A 20,812-nucleotide genomic window follows, 5' to 3' on the forward strand; every position below is an offset into this window, starting at 1 on the left:
ACAGTGACCAGCCCTTCCAAGGTATTTGGGGCTATTACTCGCGTGCAAATGCCAAGCAAATTTGCTTAAATGTATGTGAAAGGATCTGAAGGATTACGTGGGTGTTAAAAGCTGTACAGCTTGTTTGAAAGAACTAACTGTGGCTTTATTTTCCTTTTGAGTGCTTTTTCCCCCTCTTGTAATTCTGATGTACAAGCTCCCATTCGCTAAATCTCGTGAGTAGAGAATTTTATCTGAAAGGCAACTGGCCTGTAGAAACCCACGGAGGTTTTTACACGAGCGTTTGCCTCAATGTTTTTTTGGGTTATTTCAGTTTGCTGCAGCTGTTCGTTAGCAAATCAGCCTGTCCACCACAGGTATGTAAGATCTCTCTAGGCCCTGAGAGAATTGTCAGTTTTGCATAAAGGGAAACTTATCCCCACACGGGTACTAACTCTTAAAGAAGCAGCTACTATCTTATGCAAAAATCTTGCAATGTTTGTCACTCATTCCTGGCATTTTCCTTCCTCCTTTGGTCCTTAATAATCAGGACATTTGCATAAAAACAGACTCTTAGTTTCAGAGTCTCATTTCCTGGTACTCAGCCTTCACCCAAGTACCACTAACCTTTGCTTCAACATTACCACTAGTCATTGTTACAGAACGTTGCATAAGGAGACTCCAGGTGGGGGTGAGCAACAGGAAGAGAAGAATTCTTAAGAAAACTGGAGCCAGTTGCTCTTGCTAAGTGCTGAGTAATGAGCAATGAGAAAGAAATGGGAGAACGTTATCTGAGTAGCACTGTCTCTGGATGAGTGTTCGGTGCTGCAGGAGGTGATCTTTGGACTGGTCCCTCCCCTAAGTGATTTATATATGCCTGTACTGTGTGTGGAATTAATGCCTGCAGGGACTGTGTTGCCTGTTGATCGGTGCTGCTGCTGGGTTTGTGAGTCACAAGATGGTGACTGTGGCTTGCAAATGGCTGCAGCGTTCCAGGTGCAGGGTCCTGACTGGCTTGTGTGCTGTATTCTGGAGGCATGGTTTGATTCTGGCTCTGGAAGAAGGGTTTTGAGCATGGGAGAAGCCTCAACTCCAGGAAGAGCTAGTTAGAAACTGGAATTCTTCAGTTGGCCAAATCTTGCCATCCTTAATTAAACAAAACCCTCACTGATCTTCACTGGCTGCCTTGTCTGAGTGAGGATTTCAGGATTTGGCTTCAGGGTAAAAGCACCTGGCTTCTTCCCAAGTGCAGGAGTTTCTTACAGCCCAGATTTACTTCCACCTTATTAAACCTTTGTCAGAAGCCCATGTCTGAATAGTGACACTGGGTACCTGAAAGGTGTCTATGCAGTGTGTGCCCAAAATCTTTGCAGAAGTTGGTGCTATCCCCTCCCTAGCTTCCTTGCTGAAGCAGTGAAATTGGGATGTCCAAGTTCCCATGGCATGCACAGAATGAGAGCCCTGACCTCCTGATTCCAGGACTGTGGGCCTTGCCGCCTCCCATTTTTGATCACTGATTTCATGCAACTCACAATTCAAACTTTCTCCCAGACACTGTACCAAACCGCTCTCCCCAGCGTTACCTTTGATCTCCTGCATGCTCAGGCTGCCTTAGATTTTGCTGTCAAGAGGCTCCAGTCTTGTAACTGTCTATGCCTGTGCTGATCCTCTTGGAACCTATTGACTTCAATGGGGCACACTGGCCTTCGTGCAGGCCCCTCTGCATCACCACTGCTCAGCTTGGACACGGGGCCCATCTGTATTGAGGCAAGATCAGACAGGAAGTGAGTCATGTCAACAGCCCCTTTTAAAATACAGCATTAGGTATTACTTGTAGTTATACGTTGGGGAATAACATTATTTTTCTTGTACAATGTTTTAGAATGAAATTCCCGGATCCAGTGGATAAAAATAGCTGTGGGTGTGTGTGTGTGACAAGACACTGTGGAAACATGAATTCATGGTTAGCTAGTACAGAAGAACTAGATATTTCCTCCTAGGACAGGGACGTTGGGTTGAACTTGCATTTCCCTTTGCATATTTTATTCCTTTTCTTTTTTTTTTATCACCAAACTTGTCAAGAAAGGAGGATTTAGCTCACAATGTCAAACTATTGGGTAATAACATCACTCCCCCAAGGCACTACTACAGGTTTGAGTTGTCAAGATAGTGGGGAAAACGCACTGTTCTTTGCCTTACAAGTGGCAGCGTATATGTGACACTCAGCAGTGATCTGGCGTGTGAATGTGGTATGTTCTTGAACTCAAATACTGTACTGACCGGTTTGGAGAGCAGTAGCTCTTAACTACTGCCCAAATCTTACGGTACTTTGAGTGTTATAATGATTCTACAGCTCCTTTGCCAAACAAAAAAATACAAAGAGCTAGTATTTTATTACACCTTCTCCAGTGTGTGGGATAAGGGCTGCTTTCCATTTGGCTCCTTTGGTAGTGCTCTGCTTACACGCTCCAGTAAATGATCTATTGCATATTGAAACTTGCTGGGCAAAAGCTCAAATTATATCATACCATCTGACCACAATTACACCACTCTTAAGCAGCTGAAGTGTATTTTTGTGAGTCTATGTATAAACATTATACTGTATGTGGAACCAAATATGTATAAAGAGGTATTCAGAGGAGACCATGGAATAGAACATGCTCACTTAAACGCATATATAATATACCAAGAGGGTAGTTCGTGTTTTTTGTTGTATGGAAATGTGGAACAAAAATTCTGGGTTAAGTGAAGCTCAAATGAGGCACTCAGTGCTGGGAGTGGTGATGCTGTTCTGTAGCTATTTTCAGCCTCAAGCTATAGTTTGTGTTTCTGAACGTTGCATTAATATGAAAGGTTTGTTGGACCTCTGGTTAATTTTGCCATATGCTCAGTTTGTACATAAAGAACACAGAACTGAAGGAGACGTATATCACTTCCTTTTTTAGCTGTCGTGGTAAAATGTAACCCCTCTCTTCAAATTCTGCTTTGAAAAGATGAGTGAGCCTATTCCTGCCACCCTTACTCACATGAATGGCCTCACTGACTTGCCCAAATGGAACTAGTTGTCTGAGTAAGCACCGCTCTGGAACACCGAGTCCTATTTTTTAAGTAGTTGCCTGAGATTTTGTTTTACACAAGTTACTCTCTGAGCAAGGGATCCCTTTTTGGAATGCCTCAGCTTTGTAAGGGCTCTGCAGTTAACTCCAGGCTGCCTCTTCCACTTCGTTTCCTTGACACCAGCTCAAATAACTGTGGAGCACCTACGATCTGGGTGATGGAACAAATGTTCGTAGTCCCCCCCTGGGGCTGCTGTTAAGTCTTGTTTCATAGAAACAGGCAGTTTCCTTCTGTCCTGGCTATTTTGGACCCCTGAGGATTCTCAGCATTTATCCTTTACTCCTGACAGTGTTTGCCTGATGCTCCACACCCTGTTTGCAACTTTTATCCTTCTGGAAAAGGGTTAAGGCAGTTCTGCTGACTCACTAAGGCAGGTTGACTCATTACCCCACCCAGATATAAGGGAAATGGCTGTCTAGAGAGAGAGGATTCATACATTTTAAAGCCAGAAGGGGACCATTGTGATTGTGCAGTCTGACCTAAAAATCAGGAGACACTCTATAGCTTGAACTCAGAGCTGTTGGCTCTGCCTACCAGAAGGGAAGGGTGTGTGCAGAGCAGGCATAGGGTGGGACTCCTAGAAGCAGCCAAACCTGGAGAGGAGTCTTGCACTAAATATTGTACTGCTGAGGCTGCATCTGATAGTCGCCTTTGAGAGCAGTTAGGGAAAGGCATCAGCTCGGCTTCTTTAATAGCTTTTAATATAACAGAAAGATCTCGGCCTCTTGTGGGCTAAGATCAAGCGTAGTTTTGTCGCTGGGCTGGTCTGTTTCCCAGATCAAGGTGGATTTGAATGGTACTGTGCAGTGGAGGGTGCACCCTGTCCAATGCACTGCAGACAAGACACCCTATGAGTCTTGTAATTAGCTTCCCAGGATGCCTGCCAATGGATCTGGGTTTATCTGAAGCCCCAGGCTGAACAATTGAATTTTGCACAGTCAAGAGGATTCAGAACTGATTCGGCTAATTTGACCAGGAATAGAAAAATTTTCCCCCAAAAAACCCAAATCGGATCTCCTTGACCTTTTAGCTAGGGACAAGTGAGGGGCCCTCTGAGCTTGGGGCTTGAATCCCAGGGCCTCTGGGCTTGGGGTTTGCATGTAGGATGCCTGCCATGGATTTGGGGAGTATCCGAAGCCCCAGACCAATGGTTCTGGGAGGGAGGAATAAGATTAGAGCAGGCTTTATAGTCCGTTGCTTGGCTTCTTTCTTACAATCCTCCTGACACAGTACCAGTTTGTGGTGGTTTGAGATGCAGATACTTGTCCAGGATTATCTAAACTGTGGCCTTCAATGCAACCAGGTTGTGGTGACCTTTGAACCAAAACTCAGACTTCTCCAAAACACAATCTGTGGCTTCTGAAGGTACTTTCCTTCATGTGCTTTCCCTGACCTTTGCACTGTCAGTTAACTAGCACCTCCCTTGCTTCTTCCTGGTGATTGATAAATCTTTCTGGTAACCACTAATTGCTCTCCTTAATCTTGAATTGCTTTCACTATCTTAACCTCTGCTTTCAATATGCAAAATAGCCCTTAATTCACATATAGCATACATCTTCTACTCTACTTACTAATTATGTAGTTCTTTTGCACATTGATATATATTGAGATTGATATGTGTGTCTCTCACTGTCCACAGCTACCTCAAGGTTTTGTCACATTCATGTCTGTGTTTAACACGCTAATTTTTTATGCATATTGGGCAGAAGGGAGGAAATCCCAAATTTACCTTTGTCCATCAAACAGGCCACCTACCTATCAGCTACTTGTGTATCAGCAACCATCTAGGAAGGTACCAGGGAATCAGATTAGAGCAGGCTTTATATTCTGTTCCTTGTTTGACATTATATTTAGCAAACTGAGTGGTTTCTTTCAATGCAACCAGGTTGTGGTGACCTCTGAACTGAGTAACCTATTTTTATTCAATTCTTTGACTCCTTTCCCACCCCCCACCCCCAAGTTGGACTGCCCTCAGAAAGGTACTCAGTTTGCTAAATATAACTTCAAGCAAGAACAAGTTTTACCACAGTCATCCAGCTTCTCACTCTGCTTATACCCCTCCAACCCCCTGGGAAAAGAAAGTGGGCCAGAGGAGTATAGATCTATTTTGGAAAATAGATGGAAAAGCAAATTCCAAAGTCAGGGGTTTGTGATAGACAGGAAATAGCTCAGAGATGAAGCAGGATCTCTAGCCCATTCTCATTCATTGCACAAAGCAATGAAAATCATTTTCACTGCTGGTACATGATACTTCTATTCTCACCTCAGTTTTTTTTCCCCAGTCTCAGGGCTGTTTCTGCTGACAAGAAATTAGTGCTGTGAAGAATCACTGACTCTGATTACAGGGTGCAACCCCATATAGTTGGTGTAAAAAGTCATGTGCCCTGATGAACTTAACAATATTTTGCCCTGAATCCTGTTTGTGAGGAAGTTTTCACAGGCATCATCACAACACAAAGATGAATAGGCAGGCTCAGCTCTGCCTTTCAGCTATAAACCTGTCCTTTGTTTTTCATTCATTGTTGAGTGTCTGTAATTGCAATGCAACTTTCTACCTCTGGTATCTGGAGTTGCTTGTACTTTCCCACTGTTGGAATTGCATCTTGGGTGTCTTTTACATTCCCTGATTTTACCCTAAATTCTGTCACTGGTATTTCAAATCTTTAAACTTTTAAATTGCTGGCAAGTCGCACACCATTTCCCCAACCAAAAGCAACTGACAGTTCAAGTAGCAAGTATACCAATATGAAGTGGATAAATAGATCAGTACAGCTCACCGTTACAACATGCACTGACACTACTTGTCTCATGCTCAGAATTATGAATGCATAGAAGGGCTAGAGCTGTCAGCCATACAATAAGCTTCCTTAAAACCAGAGACTTTTATCTGATAAAGGCTTCTTTTGTTTTGCCTTGTCTGCTAGAGTTGTCTGATCGTGTGTTCCTGGCCCTCTGTCACTCTTCAGATGCTGATTCTATTTTCTTACTTCTACTATCAGAATCACCTTTTTTCTGCTATTTCCTCAGTAACCTTTTAAAAACATTAAGGTAAAGAATTTCCCATGTGTGGCTGTGTGCACCTTTTGAGGGAAAAGTCCTTTTTCATATTGTCTCCTTTCCTGACCCTTTGTTCCTTGTGAATTTTTGAATTGTGTTGTTTATCTTAACATCTTGTGCAATCCTGCCTTCTAAAGAAGTCCCAGTTTCTCCAGTAAAAATACAGACGTTAGAAACTTCCAGGAAGGGGCTGACCAAAAACAGCACCAAACCAAACCTCTTATTTCAAGAGAGCAATCCAGCAGCTAGGACACTACAATCTCCTAAGGGCAAAGGGATGACTGTCTCACTTAACTTTACCTTATACACCAAAACATTATTAACATGCCACTCCCCTTCACAAAAAAAATCTCATCATTACAAAACAAATTATGAGTCTAAATGTGTGCCACGAACATGCCTGGCTGTTGATTTGAAACTTTATTTTCTTACTGACTTTATAGGGAGTTGACTGGGCCCTAAATCAGGTACCAGAGTGACTAGTTGAGAGAGAGGCACGTGTTAAGAGGCTGAGTTACTCTGGATTGCTTGCTTGATTTCTGAAGGAAAACACTAACAAAATGCTGACAAATCACTTGGACAGTGGACTTGGAGTGCATTTTTGTGTGATAACAGTGATGTCACCGAGTTGTAGTCCCCTGAGATTTTAAGACATAAGCTATAACACTAGAACTTTAACATGAATACTGCTCATATGGATGGGTTTTGTTTGTATGTGAGGATTAGGTTCATCTCTCGTTCTGTGTGCATACTGCTAACAGCCAACAGAGCCTTCTCCTTTCTTAGGAGAGAAAAGTGCCTGTGATCAACATCACCTACCTGAAAGCTACCTCCAAGTTTGCCAAAACCTCTGTGGCTTGTCTTGAAACTACTAACATTGCTCCAACAAGTAGATGCACTGATAGACTTGAGCACTAGTGAACTTAGTTCGAACTGGATTAATCTCATATTACACTTACTTAAACCTTGTCTAGAAGTCTCAAGAATTCTGCCACTTCCTTCTTCCTGACATGCCAGAACTACCACGAGAACAGCTGCTCCCAGGGGATCTGTGCTTCTGTCCCTTGCCTGAGCTAAAGCATGCAGCAGTGAATGAAACCAGAAAAAGTTATAAAGATAAGAGTAACTTGTAGAGTTTCGCATGTCCTCTGGCTGAGTCACAAGGTCATTTCTGCAGAAGAAGGGTTGCCACAGAGTTAACTTGGTGTAAAGGCTTCCCTTGAAAGATGGTTTTGGGGTCCTAAAATAACTTTGGAGTCACAGTCAGTGGCTGAAACCCCAGAAATATCTTGGGAGAGTGAGGGTGGAGAGAAATCAAGGGTATGTTTCCGGTCTAAAATTGGTCAAGATTTCTATGTTTAAACTCCACAGACTCCTTTTTAGTCATACCACAAGGGTGTGTGAGTGTATGTCCCCCCCCCTCCCACTCCCTCCCTGTTTCCCCATGTAGCATTTTTAATCACTATAGTATGTACTTGCTTGCATTTTAGTTAAAGGTTTGGAAAGCCCTGGCAATTGGGCCCTACAGGGAAAGTTTAATGTTATGTCTCAAATCAAGGGAAAAATCCTTCAGGCTGATTTTAGGGCACAACACATTCAATGCTGAGTTGGGTTATGTCTAAGACAGAATGTGGCGCAGTTAAGTAAATTTTAGAATAAACAAAAACAAAAAATTATAATTTCAGTTAGAAGGAAGGGGTCAAAGTATCATTAGCACCCTTTCTTTTTCCCCTATTTCTAGTGCTATATTTTATCATACAAAAATGTTTCCCTCTTCCATCTTGCGCAGCAGAGACTCTGTGAGAGCTTTGAGAGGTCATTAATCTTTCCTCTTTCCGGCATGCGTGTGGATGCAGTAATACACAGAATATGGCAGCAACTTTTTCACGGAATGAGTTGACTACATGTGAGAACAGTTGCAGTCTATAGCACAGCAATGGCACCATCTTGTGGTTGTGGGAAATCAGGTTGAAGAATTTCTGAAGCTACCTGACTTAATCAGGGCCTCGCATTGGAAATCTGCAGAGCAGTGCTCCAGAATGTAAGTTTTCACTTTAAAAAAGAAACCATTTCTAGCTCTTGATTGGAATTTCTGGTAGACCAGAATCCTGAATGGAACTTCAATTTCACAGCAATCATTAGGAAACCTTCATTTAAAAAATAAGTTTTAGATCCTGCAGGATTTCCAAGCTGCCCAGCTAGAGTGCCACACTTTTGCCACCACAGAATTATAGCTATCTTGCAGCACAGGAGCTGGGTGGGCAGTTAATTATATTCCCTAAAAGGCAGTGAATCTTACCAAATATATATCAGGGTAATTGATACTTAAGGATTAATGTTATTTGGTCATTGTTATCAAAGTTTTTCCAGGGTTGAATACTAGGATGTGCAATTAAAATTTAAAATACTAAATTAAAAAGCTGTAATCCACTGCATCCTTCTGGCCCACTGGAGCATGTCAGTCAACACTCACCTAGACACTGAGACTTCAGCCTGAAAAAAATATCTGAACCTTGAAGAAATATGCAAAGAGAAAGTAAAGGTAAGTGGCTTCCTATTCAAGTAAATAGGGGTTTATTTTTCAGTAAGTTTTATTTTATTAACTACACAAACTTACTGTATATAAAATAGACCTGTTCACTATAGGTAATAATACTGCCAGTCTAGATATAACTTTCATCACTTAAAAAAAAAACCTACCCCCCCAAAAACAAACACACAAAACCCAACAAGAACAGTGTTTGCACTGCAGTCACCTGAACAGTTTCTGTCTTGGAAGCTGATGCAGAAGGCCTTGCTTTGTGGATACTTTTTGATAAAGCCCCATTGGCAAGCATTTCAAAATCAAAGGCTGGCATAACTAGAGAGAACCTGTTCCAGAGCTGTGAAGCAGTCCAGAAAGTCCTCCTCTTCAATCCCAAACTTAGTGTACTGGTGAACATATGCCCTAGTGGAAAAAGAGGTTAGCTAAATAACTGAAAACCAAACAGGCAAGATGTGACAAATTATTGGTCCCCAAAAAATCCAACACTGAGAAACAAGTGTGTATTTAATTGAATAGCAGACAACCACCATGGACGGTTTTCACCCTGATAAACCATACCTCAGTTATTACTGATTCTGTAATTCATACAAGATAATGCAATTTTACTGGCTTCTTATAACATATATAAGCTCAAACACACTGCTTTAAAAAGACACAATACAATTCTAAGTATTATTTTGTCTAGCTTCTCAGGGAATGCGAAGACTAGGGACTTGCTTTTTTTTTCCTTAACAGCTGCAGAGCCACTAAGAGTGATTATCGTACTTGGAAGCAGCAGTTTAGACTACAGTTTACATAGGGGTAAAGTATTCTGTCAGGACAGGCTTCCAGTGAAATTGCTGCTTATCAGTTGGTTTTTTTTACAACAGGTGGTAAATGTAAGAACAGCACTAATAAAAGCAGCTCTTCCCTTGAGCTCTTAGCTACGCACTCCAGGCATGAATAACTCCCACATTTATTGGATGTTTGTCCTCTGACATCCAACAGTTTTGGCTTCATGGTGACCAAAGTAGAGAAGGAATTATTTCTCCAGTTGAAGTCTGGTTTTAAAGAAGAGTAAAGCTCACAGGACAGAGCTTTCATAAATATAGAAACCCCAAAAATGTTTTTTGAACGAAGCCAGGAATCTTACTATTTCCTGGAATGTGCAGCCTGTCTATGTACAATTTAGAAATTGTGCAATTGGTAAAAGAGTTTTCTATGTGTTATTTTTAGGATGTGTTATTTTACCCCTCTCATTTTTAGAACGGTCATTTTGGAATGCACAAGTCTCATTTTGGGGTATTTTAGCACTAGGAAAAGTGCCAGTTTGACAGCACTGGAAACTGGTGCGATTTACCCATTAAGCCAGTGGTTCTCAACCTCTCCAGAGTCAGGGCATCCCTCCGCTACTTTTTTGAATGTGGCGGTACCCCCAGTTGAGAAGCTCTGTTGGTGCTCCCTTAGATTACCTCAGTGCTTCACAATGGGATTTTGCTGCCTCCAGATAAAATTGCCCCACACTTGCTGCATGCTCCTCCTGCATTAGGGCTCTCTAATGAGCCGAAAGCTGGCAGAAGCTGCCCCATGCTGTGCAGCCCTTCCCAGTCTGCCCCCACTCTCCTCCCAAAGATGGGCATGTGAGTGGAACTGCCCCACCTCTGTTTCTCGGAGAAGTGTGAAAGGGGCCAGGCTGGGCCCCGACTTCTACCTGTTTTAGGCTGATCACAGCCCTAATGCAGCAGGAATGTGTACAGAGAGGTTTTACCTGGCTGCCCCTGTAGCAGCACCACCTGCACTGCAACACCCCTGACAGGGGCTTATGGAACCCCAGTTGAGAAGCACTGCATTAAACAGACATAAGACAGTCAGTGCAAACTCCCCCATGCTGCTCTAGCATTGTGCTTCAACCCAAGAGGTGTTTCCTCCAGACTACAGAAGAGAGTCTGCAAGCTCATTCATAGATTTCTGTACTGTGACTGCTAAAAAAAGAAAAGGCAATTGTACTGCAGAAAATGGTTCAAGGCCACCAGCCATTTGACCAAGGTCACCAAACAGCCACTGGTCTACGGACAACACTTTACTGTCTTTGGAGAATACTATGAGACTTGGCTTCTTAGCAAGTCCTGTCTGAAATAGCTGGCTCAGGGTTACAGAAGCTGAGACTTTGCTCCTCTATGCATGAACTTATGTAATTCTGCGTAGTGCTCATACTTTTACAGCAAAAAAGTAAACCGCAACGTACAGTCTGGCCTGAATTTGTACCTCAGACACATGCTCCTCTATATCAGTCTCTCAGTAACATTTGGACAATTTATTTCTATATTTGCATGCCTTCTGTAATGGAGCTGGCATGCTGTTGTTAACTGCGACTTTTATTAACCCAAATCAGAATTAACTCTGAAACAACTGTGAAACAATTTGCTAGCACTGTTACTATAACAACACTGGACTTTTTTTTAATCTAAATGATAAAACACCATTATTTTCACTTACTTGGAAGCAAACATATTCCAAGCCTTCCCAACAATATCGTCTAGAGGCTTCAGCAGAAACTGGCTATTGCTGACCAAAGCAGCAGACTTTTCATACTTGTTAAAAGCTCTTGGTGTTTTCCATACATTAAAAGCATCCTGAGGGTTTAGCCATGAGGTATATAATGCAGCATCTCTGAAACCTCCTGTAGTGGAAATAAGACATTTTCTGACTGATGCTGATAAAAGTTGGGGGGGTTAATAAGCTCACCTACAATATTCCCATCAAAATATTTCACATAGTAATGTACATGAAAACTGATTCTCTTCTTTAAATCTACTAAATTCATCTAAATGAAAAGTAACCTGCAAAAGGAATCTTTAGAAGTGGTGCTGTGCCTGGAAGGCCAGCAAGTTGTTTGTCTGACCTCAAACAACCGTAAATAAGGGGGAAGCTGCAACTTGATCTCAAGCCCTCTGTCCTGGCTGATGCTTAGAAGCACAGTCTTGGTGGTGTAGCATGGGTAGATGAGCTTGGAAGACCCCAGTTTGAGAGAAAGCAGAATTGTGGTAGGTTACACACCTATAGATTTCCATTCCACCAGTCCTCTGAAAGCCTCAATTTTGGCTTGGAAGATTCTTTAGGCTTCTAAAGTGGTTTCCACGTGATGATGGGTCAGTGAAACTGCAGCTATTCCCACAGATTTTCCCAGACAGTTTAGTGCAGCTTGGATACGAAAGTTACTCCTGTACCATATGGTAATAGGTAAAATGTGCTATTCCCCCATTCCTACAGCAGCTCTGCTTCCTTTCAAGTAGAATAGTGACCAAGAATCTTGTCTCACAAACAGTATTTGGTGTTCTAAGAAGCACTGATAGGTGCTGGCATGGCAATATCTTGATATGCAAACACAGCAGTCCCTAGAGACCGATTACACGATCCGGCCTTGGACATTAGAATGTGTTTGCAGAAGGAACGCTGACCTTAATGCTCTAAAATATGTAGCCTTCATTTTTTTACTTTCTCCAGAGGCTGTCACATGTAAGCAGTAGGAAAGCAATAAATAATAGACTGTATTTTGTTTTCCTCACCTACATCCACACTTTGTACATCTTTTCCTCGCAGGATAACCAGGTTGGCAATAGAAGTGTTAAAATGCGGTGCTCTACTCAGACAGCATTTTTGGGAGACAGGGAGTCCAGACAATGGTGGTCGCACCTGCCAATTGATACCTGGAAAGAGGTTTTTGCAACAGAGTAAAAATTAAAGGAAATGAATCATTTGATCCTGTGATGCACTTTTTTTATTTGTTGGTTCCTGTTGTCCTGATGCAAAATATGGCTGCATTGAGTAAGAGGTAAAATAGGCTAACTGGAGACAGCTAGTGAGATGGCTAGCATAGGGCACCTGGCTGAGGATGTTCTATAGGAGTGAGCAGCCACCTTTTTGGGCTGCAGGCTGAAGTTACCAGAAATTTAGGTCAGCTGCAGGTTGGGGCTAGGACTCCGGCACCACCACTACTTTTCCCTGTGGCAGCATGGAGTAAGTGCTTACAGCCACCATTTCTTCCTGTGGCACCAAATGCTGCCAAAGCCCCATGTCCATGGGCCAAATCCAGCCTGGGGGCTGTAGGTTGCTAACCTTTGTGCTAACGCATGTAATCTCTGCTCACTAATTGAGCAGCAATTACTCAACTCTGAGACAAAATAGGGCCAAGCCTGCAGTTCTAATATAGGAAGTCTCTTGTTGCAGTTGCTAATCCTGACAGACTGTATGCTTGTGTCTGTAGTAAACAGTTCACCCTTGTACCCTGATGGTGCCTACTGCCTAGACCATGTAACTAGAAACCATGTTTCAGTTTTCCATGTGTCTATGTAGTTGATATGGGGAGGCTTAAGCGTGCAATTTTTAGAAGTGGAAGGAGTATGAAGGATAAATGTAGCAGAACTTGGAATCCAAGGGCTGTTCCAAGTGGATCATGTAAATAAAATGCATAGCTCCCTGTGGTTTTAATTTGTTGTACATATTTTTAATATTTGAGGTGCCTGGGAACAAAACCAGGATATAGCAGAAATGAGCTGGAAGGTGTTGTGGCAGCTGAATTATTCAATGGAGGAAGCAGCTGGGTATGTACAGAAAAATTCCTGCTGTCTAGAAAAAGGGGTTCCTCCTCCTGAACTGCAAGTAAACTCCCAAAGGCAGTGCACTGAATTGCAACAGTATGTTGAAGGAGTGACTGGTTTTGGAGTGTGCCTGCAAACCTCTTACCTTCCTCCATTTTAGCATTAGCAATAAGCATCTGCCTCAGGTGTTTGATGAGTCCAGGCCAAGTGAATGTGCTATATGCCAGGGAGTTCTCAGACATCTGAGGAATATTACGAAGACCCAACATCTTGAATTCAGGATGGGGAACTAAAGATTCCATTAAATCTCCTGAGAAGAGAGAAGAAAAATAGGTACTTTGTGACTACTCAAATAAATGATACTGAGAATGCAAGGAGTTTCACAGGGTCTGACAAAAGGTGCAATGTGCTACAAGATAAAACTCAGGTTGTACATGCAAATCTATATACATCAGAAAGAATATTATATTGCTGGGTTCTATATTAACAGTTTGGCACTTGGCGTTACCATACACTGCTCATTAAAACTTTCTGCTCACTGTTAAATGGTGATTTAAACCCCCTTACTCCTCAAATATTTGGGGGTATGTGTAAGGACTGGGATGGAAAATAATACTAAAAGTACTGATAATGCTATTATATTAGCCAATAGAATGTTGGGTTCTGTTCTAGTTACTTTGGTGCAAAGATGCAGCTAAAAAGAAAGAGTTAAAAAAATTAAAATAAGAGGCACAAAGGAGAATTCTATATGAGAGATGCAGACTATTTAGAAAGGAGATGTGGTTAAGGGTACACAAAATTACAAACAGCTTAGAAAAACTGGGCAATTATATGGATAGTGAGACTAACTTGGTGGGATCCAATGTAATTATGTGTAGGGAATATAAACCCTCATTGTTAAAGACAAAAGTTGGCTACAACCTGATGTGGGCAGGGAAGGAATTTTCCCCTATGGCCAAATTATTTTATAATTGTCCCCTGAGTATATCTTAAACCTTCTGCAAAGCATCTGGTAATGACAACTTGTTGGAGAGTGGGTACTAGACAGACTGCCACTTTGACCCAATAAGGCAATTTCAGTGTTTTTAGTCATTTATTCTACAACAACTTTAAATATGTTTTGTATCATTTTCCTTTTAAAACTACAAGTCGTCTTCTCTTGACCGTTTACTTTGCAATTTTCCCATGAAGGAGAACTGCTCCATAAATACACAAACAAAAAATAAAAAAAGAGGGAGCAAATTTGAGTTCCTGAAGCAAGGACACATCAGACATAAGGATGCGGAAATTAATGGCCCTTGCGTTTATGTCTGGTCTGAAATGTAGTAGGTACATTTGTCTGGCCTGGAAGATATAGATGCTGTCCTTTGTTACAGGGACACAAGGGTAAGATGACATAAATCACGCACTACAAGGGCTACATACCACTTTGATTCAGTTTTCATAGGGATTTATATAAACTTTTATCTGGTTTCAGTTTGCATAAAGTTTTCAATCCTAAAACTTGAAGCAAAATCACAGACCTGCACTTGTTTTTTTTTTCTGAAATGTAAATCAGTCCCAGGTGATGCCAACAACTTTAGAGAAACAAAACATTTTTTGGCAAAGCATGAGACCAACACTCAAATTTATCTATCCTCGCCTTTGCTCCAAAACTGACATAACCTGTCAAGTCACTTAGTCTCAGTTTCCCCATCTTAAAAACATGGGATAACAGTGACTCATGAGGGGGCTGGGAAGTTTTAAATCACTGACTAGAGATCCTTGGAAGGAAAGCGTTGCATGGCACAAGACACTTTTAGACTAAGATACCTAGTGGATTTCTGCTGTACCGAACAGCACCTTCGGAGGTGTGAGTAGGCTGAAAGACGCTTCCCAGCTGGTGTGCAATGACTCTATTTACATCCCTGAATGAGATCTGCTTAATATTCATTAGCTGAGCACAGATCTTGTGGATGGCATCATTTTCATGAACAAGGAGAGCATCTGAAGACTGGTACAAGTGAGAGAGCGTCAGAACTGAGTTGTAGTTTTGGACAATAACCTGAAAGCAGAGAAGCACACAAACAAGTGTTGGTTAATACAGAAAGAATCTGTCTTAAACTTTTCCTCCACACCTCCTCCTTCAGGACACGTTATGGAGTGAATGATTTGCCATCCCTTAGCTTCTGCAATTAAATCAGATTCTCTTGGACAGAGGACAAGACCCACCTGGGTCATGCGATCCACAGCTACGTTTATGCCATGAAGGTAAGAAAGAAGCTGCATGAGCATCCTGTGTAGTAACTTGGACAAAAGGGCTTGAGACCAAGGTTCAATTTCCTGCTGTGGATTCCTGGGCAAGGCACTCTGTTTTTATGTGCCTTGGTTTCCAATGTGTTAAACTGGGATAAATGGTACTTCACTGTGTCACAGAGATGTTATAAGGATAAATTAAACCCATCTGCTTGAGAGATGCTTGGACACTATGATAGAAAGGTCTTTTAATAACTTCAGATAGCCTCTGAAGCAACAGAATTAAGTCTTGTGGTTGGGATTACAGTACCACAGATATAACCATCTTTTACCAGCCTATTGATTTTTGTGGTTTTACAAGCCTGTTCTTTAAATAATCTTTTTTTTTTCTATGCGAGAGGCTCAAAGCAACTCTCAGTAAATGATCAGACTGATTACACAAAAGTTACTGTGACAAATACAATAAATTATAAAAACTGTTTTTAGTTCCACGCATTTTAGGTGTTGCGTGTAACAACAGCAGGCAAACCAATGGCAGTTTATTCTTTTTAATGTTGTCTGTTTCCCGTTAACTATAATTAAGTTTTGCAGAACTCAAGATCCCTTGAGGAGCTTTAACATTCACCTCACCAGTTCCATATGGCCAGACAACCTGGTTTAGTATAAATGAGGCTGGAAAAGCATCCCGTAAGCACTGGGTCACAAACGCTCCCATGCCTGACCCTGTACCACCAGCCATGCTCATTACTGTGAAAAATCCGCTGAGTCTATCACATTTCTCTGCTTCCTTCTGGACCAGATTCATGATCGCATCTTTGTGTCTGGGCCCATGAACAGAGTAACTGCAGTACAGAAGAGAAAGCAAAAACTTTCACATCGCATCAGAACAAAAGCAGTAAAAAGATGTATAACGCAGGTTTTTCTTTAAAAAAAAAAATGTTATATGACTTTGTCACTAATTCTGCTTACAGAGAATAATCTTCAGTTCCTCTATTGTGCTACTGATCTAGCATTTACAGGTTTTTTAAATCAGATTCCTTCAAACCTTCACATCACATAGTTTGATGTCTAGATGATGTCCTGATTACTTTTCACCATTCATACCAGTAGTGTATCTTTACTTGCAAAAATACCATCATCTGTCTACAATAGCAATAACTCCAGCTCCTGTTAGATATACAGTGCATTATTTCATAGTTGCAATCATACTGTTTCTACAACAGAATGGCTATGAACTCAGTTACTTTATCATTCATGTACTGTATTAACAGAGCTTCAGATTATTCATACCCATTTGCCCAGTTGTTTCCAGACCCTTGTTTCTGACAGAAATGTGACTGATGGTCATACTTCCAGCAGCCGGATCTAGCAGCCATTGATAAGGTCTGACTGATTACTTTAGGTTCCATGTCAATAAGTACAGCCCGGGCAACAGGTACTGGAGAAAGTGGGGGGGAGAAAAACAAGAGAAACTATCATGCCTAAATCTTGTAACAAGAAAAAAAAAACATCTCATGTGCACAGGAACCTAGCAAGGCCTAAATCAAATCACCCCCCATCTTACTCATGGAAGTTGCACCATTAACTTCAGCGAAACATTAACTTCAATGAAACAGTACATCTGAATAAGGTAACATTTGATGTTTCATATTTTAAAAGGAGCTTTCATCCATCCAAAAGCTCTGCTAATTCTACATGGAATGAAAATCATTTTAGTAAGGAAATCTTTGCTGTCAGCTGGCATTAAATACGGGAAGGTTTCATACCCTAACTGCAGGTTTGGATCTACTTACCTGTGAAATAACTGAAGTCTGGAAAGAAAAAGTTTGTCTGGGTGAGAAACATCTGTGTTAGTGCTCATGGACATACAGGGCAATCAAATGCACTAAGCAAGTAGAACAGAATACTGCAGTAGGCATGTTCCCACATGGGAAAGGGTGGGCTTGAGGTTAAAGCTTAGGGTTTAGAAGAGTTGGATTCTGTTTTCAGCTTTGCCAATGACTTGATCGGTGACCCTGGTCAAGTCACTTAATCTCTCCGTCTCTGCTTTCCATTTGTAAAATGGTGGTGACGACACAGCTAATTCACAGGAGCTTGTATGTCGGGCTGGTAAATTCACAAGTCTCTATATAATACATGCTTGGATGACATTCAAAGTATTAATGAGCACAAAGGCAATTAGCACTGAGAGGGAAAAACCTCTTAAATACTGTACCTCCAGTTTTCTCCTCACTGAAAAAACGTTCTTTACAAGCTTCCTGATAGGATTCATTCTCCTTCTTGGAGCACAGCCCATGTGTACTGTGGAAATCGCTGCAGATAGCATTGAACACCTCATGGCCAATCTGATTACCACACTGACCAAGCTGCACTGTGACTACTGACATTCTTCACTTTGGATTTAATCCTAAAAAAAAGAGAGGTATGCTTTTATTTGCTATGGCTAAAACAAGTCATGAGTAGGCAGCTGTTGAGCAGTTCGGTAACCTGGGTAGAGAACAGACTGATTTTTCAGATATAATTCACCCTATGTTTAGAGGTTTTCCCAAACTACTTAAATTGTGTAACTGTGTTGATCCAGTAGCTGAAATTCCTTGGAGAAGGCTGCAGTCAACAATCACGTTCCATCCCCACAGGGATAGTGATGTGTTTCAGTGAGGATTGGGCAGGAAACTTTGTTCCCACCAACTGCTAGTCAAGCCAACAAAATCAGCCTCCCTGAGTTTTATGTGGTACTGAAGGCAGTCTCATTTCAAAGAGCCTCTCCATCTTCCCAGGCTGTGCTGACAGAGTGGCTAAGGTGTCTCACTATGGCTCGAGAGAGATGAGTTTGATCCTTACTCTGGGCTTGTGCCAAAGACTGCTCCCAGTTGACCCAGCTATAAATGGATACTTAGTCATCAGGGTGAGGATTTGAAAGGTGGCCAGATGTTTACTGATGGCTACAGCACTTGGCGTGCCTTAACTATGCTAGTAGCAATTAGGCTCAGGTGGACCTTGGACTGCTTTTTTTTTTTTTTTTTTTAAACTTAACTGGAACTTAATGGCTAAGTTCACCCCTGGTGAACTACACTGACTAATGCTACAGCGCCACCCTGACTTGTTACATGTGCAAATCTCTGCTGACCCATGAAGAACAGACTGATAGTTTGGAAATTATTTGCCTGCAATGCTGTTTTCAGACTGGTTTTCCAGAGTTTCCTACTGTTGTGGCCACTGGTTCAGCTATGTTGTTGCTAACAATTGTAAAAGCACTAACGTAGATACAAGCATTGTAAACTAGTGGGTTACCTAATCTAGTAAATGAAATGAGATGTAAAATGCTGCCAACTAGGCTGTATTATAATGTTCCCCCTGATGGGACTGTATTGATGGTAGCAACAGTAGGAAATTCTAGAAATAAAAGTTTAATTGTGGATGCTAAGTCCTGACATTCCCCACTGTGGGAAGCAAGATCTTTTTCTCCATTTTGTTTTCAATAGCAGGGCTGAAACATGCCTGATGTGACCTGCCTGGTGATCACTTCACCAGTAATCCTGTCTCTACAGCTGTTAACGGGCTCCTGCTTCTGAAAGATCTAAAACATCCCAGGATCCAGCCTCAAATAACTGAGAATTTATGTGCAATACAGGCACAACAATGACAAAGAGCTAAACTGACAGAAGGCAAAAGAATAAGCATCATTATGCACACATTCAGCATTCATCACTGTTAAATCAACTGCCCGTGGACGATTCATTGTCTCCCCATTTCTAAATATTAAGTTAATACTTACTCAAGGTATCAATACAGGTATATAACAGTGTATACTTTTATCAAGGGTGCAGAGGAATGATTATATTCTCTTGCTGAGCATGTAAGGGGTGAGGTAGAGCAGGGCATGATCAGTTTGGTCTCTTTAATCTCTACCTCCTCTTAAATCTGCTAAGATATGGCTTAAAACAAAGTCAGATTTTGCCCATTTAGCTTTGGAACAGAATTACTCTCTGCAATGGGAAAGAGGACTGAAGGGAATGCTGCACAGCGTTGACAGCCTCCAGTTAAGGAGCACTGAAAACAAATTGCTTATAGGGAAACTTTGGCAGTCAGCACTTTGTCGTGAACAGCAGCTGCTCAGGAGCATGGATGACAATTCCTAGGAAGCCAGCTGGATTAGCATTTATATTGCTACATATCATTTGATAAGGTTGCAGTCGACTCTAATAATTAACGTGGAGAATAAAGAAAAATTCTTTCTGCTCTCTGGCTTTTGCTTTAGTGAATTACAAAAAGCACGACCGAAAAGTACAAGCAGTAACCCAGCGGGCTCTAGACCCGGCCTGTATCGCGGTTCCAAGAACGGGGAGGCCGCCGCCTCTGGGTAACCTGTCCCGGCGCTGCACCCCCTGCCTAGGGGGAGAGTTTTCCCTAATATCCAACCTAAACCTCCCTTGCTGCAACGTGAGCCCGTTGCTCCTTGTTCTGGCATCTGCCCCCCCCCCAGCACAGCCCAGCTCCCTCCTCTGTGCGGCGCCCGGCAGGGATTTCAGTCCCCCTCGGTCTTCTCTTCTGCAGACTCAGTCAGCCCATTTCCCTCGGCCTCTCTTCGTACGTCACGTGCTCCAGTCCCCCAACCGTTTTCACTGGACCCTCTCCAACTTGTCCACATCCTTCCTGTAGCGGGGGGTTGGGGGGGGGTCACAAAACCGGACGCAGGACTCTGGCCGTGGCCTCCTCAGCGCCGAATACAGGGGCATACACGACGTCCCTCGATCTGCTCACGACGAGCCCCCTTCGCCGTCTGGACAACGTGCGCTCGGCTCGTAATCAGCATACTGTCCGCGGTCACCCCCAGGTCCTTTCCCACGGAGCCGCCAGGCCCCAGGCTTGCACTGCTCGACTCCCTTGGGCACCCGCCATCACCCCCAGGCACAGGGCTGCTGGCACCCCTCATCACCTCAGAGCCCCTCCCCCGCACCTGCCCCATTCCTCTGCCCCCCAGGACCCCATAATCTCTCAGAGCAGGGCCCCCCTCCAAACCCCTCGGCCCCCCATGACCCCTCCCCCCATCCCCTCAGCACCTACCCTCGAAGCACAACTGCTACAGGAGCCCCCCCCAGGGCGCATGCGCGGACTCCCCTCACACACTCCAGCCCACCGCCGGAGGCCCTGAAGTCCCTTTGAACACCCCGCTCTGCGCATGCTCCGAGAGAGCGCACGTTGGGCCGGAGGGGGTAGGGGATTGAGGGCAGGTCGGCCCCGTGTGGCGGCTTCACGGAACGCTCTGCGCCTGCTCTGTGCCAGCACCCGGTGGAATGCGCGC

General features: G+C 42.8%; 1 protein-coding gene across 5 annotated transcripts in view; it reads right to left on the reverse strand.

The window, feature by feature from the left end:
* Positions 1–20,761, reverse strand: part of TUBD1 (tubulin delta 1) — a 32,774-nt gene extending 12,013 nt beyond the window's left edge. The window contains exons 1-10 of one of the 5 annotated variants that reach the window (XR_001373503.3): positions 20,575–20,761; positions 17,726–17,917; positions 16,801–16,948; positions 16,136–16,352; positions 15,088–15,319; positions 13,421–13,585; positions 12,244–12,384; positions 11,174–11,357; positions 8,910–9,100; positions 1,563–1,736 (exon numbers count right to left, since the gene is read on the reverse strand). Coding sequence is in view for 3 of the 5 variants with exons in the window: in XM_006265638.4 (XP_006265700.1) it covers positions 8,998–9,100; positions 11,174–11,357; positions 12,244–12,384; positions 13,421–13,585; positions 15,088–15,319; positions 16,136–16,352; positions 16,801–16,948; positions 17,726–17,897 (1,362 nt within the window). In the remaining 2 variants the exon portion in view is untranslated. Of the gene's footprint in view, positions 1–1,562; positions 1,737–7,666; positions 8,666–8,696; positions 9,101–11,173; positions 11,358–12,243; positions 12,385–13,420; positions 13,586–15,087; positions 15,320–16,135; positions 16,353–16,800; positions 16,949–17,725; positions 17,918–20,574 lie in introns of those variants that run through there. The other 4 variants (XR_002092091.2, XM_006265638.4, XM_019493355.2 and 1 more) reach the window with 4 other exon arrangements.
* Positions 20,762–20,812: the final 51 nt, after the last annotated feature.

This window comes from Alligator mississippiensis, chromosome 14 (genome assembly GCF_030867095.1).
Source record: "Alligator mississippiensis isolate rAllMis1 chromosome 14, rAllMis1, whole genome shotgun sequence".
Lineage (NCBI taxonomy): Eukaryota > Metazoa > Chordata > Crocodylia > Alligatoridae > Alligator > Alligator mississippiensis.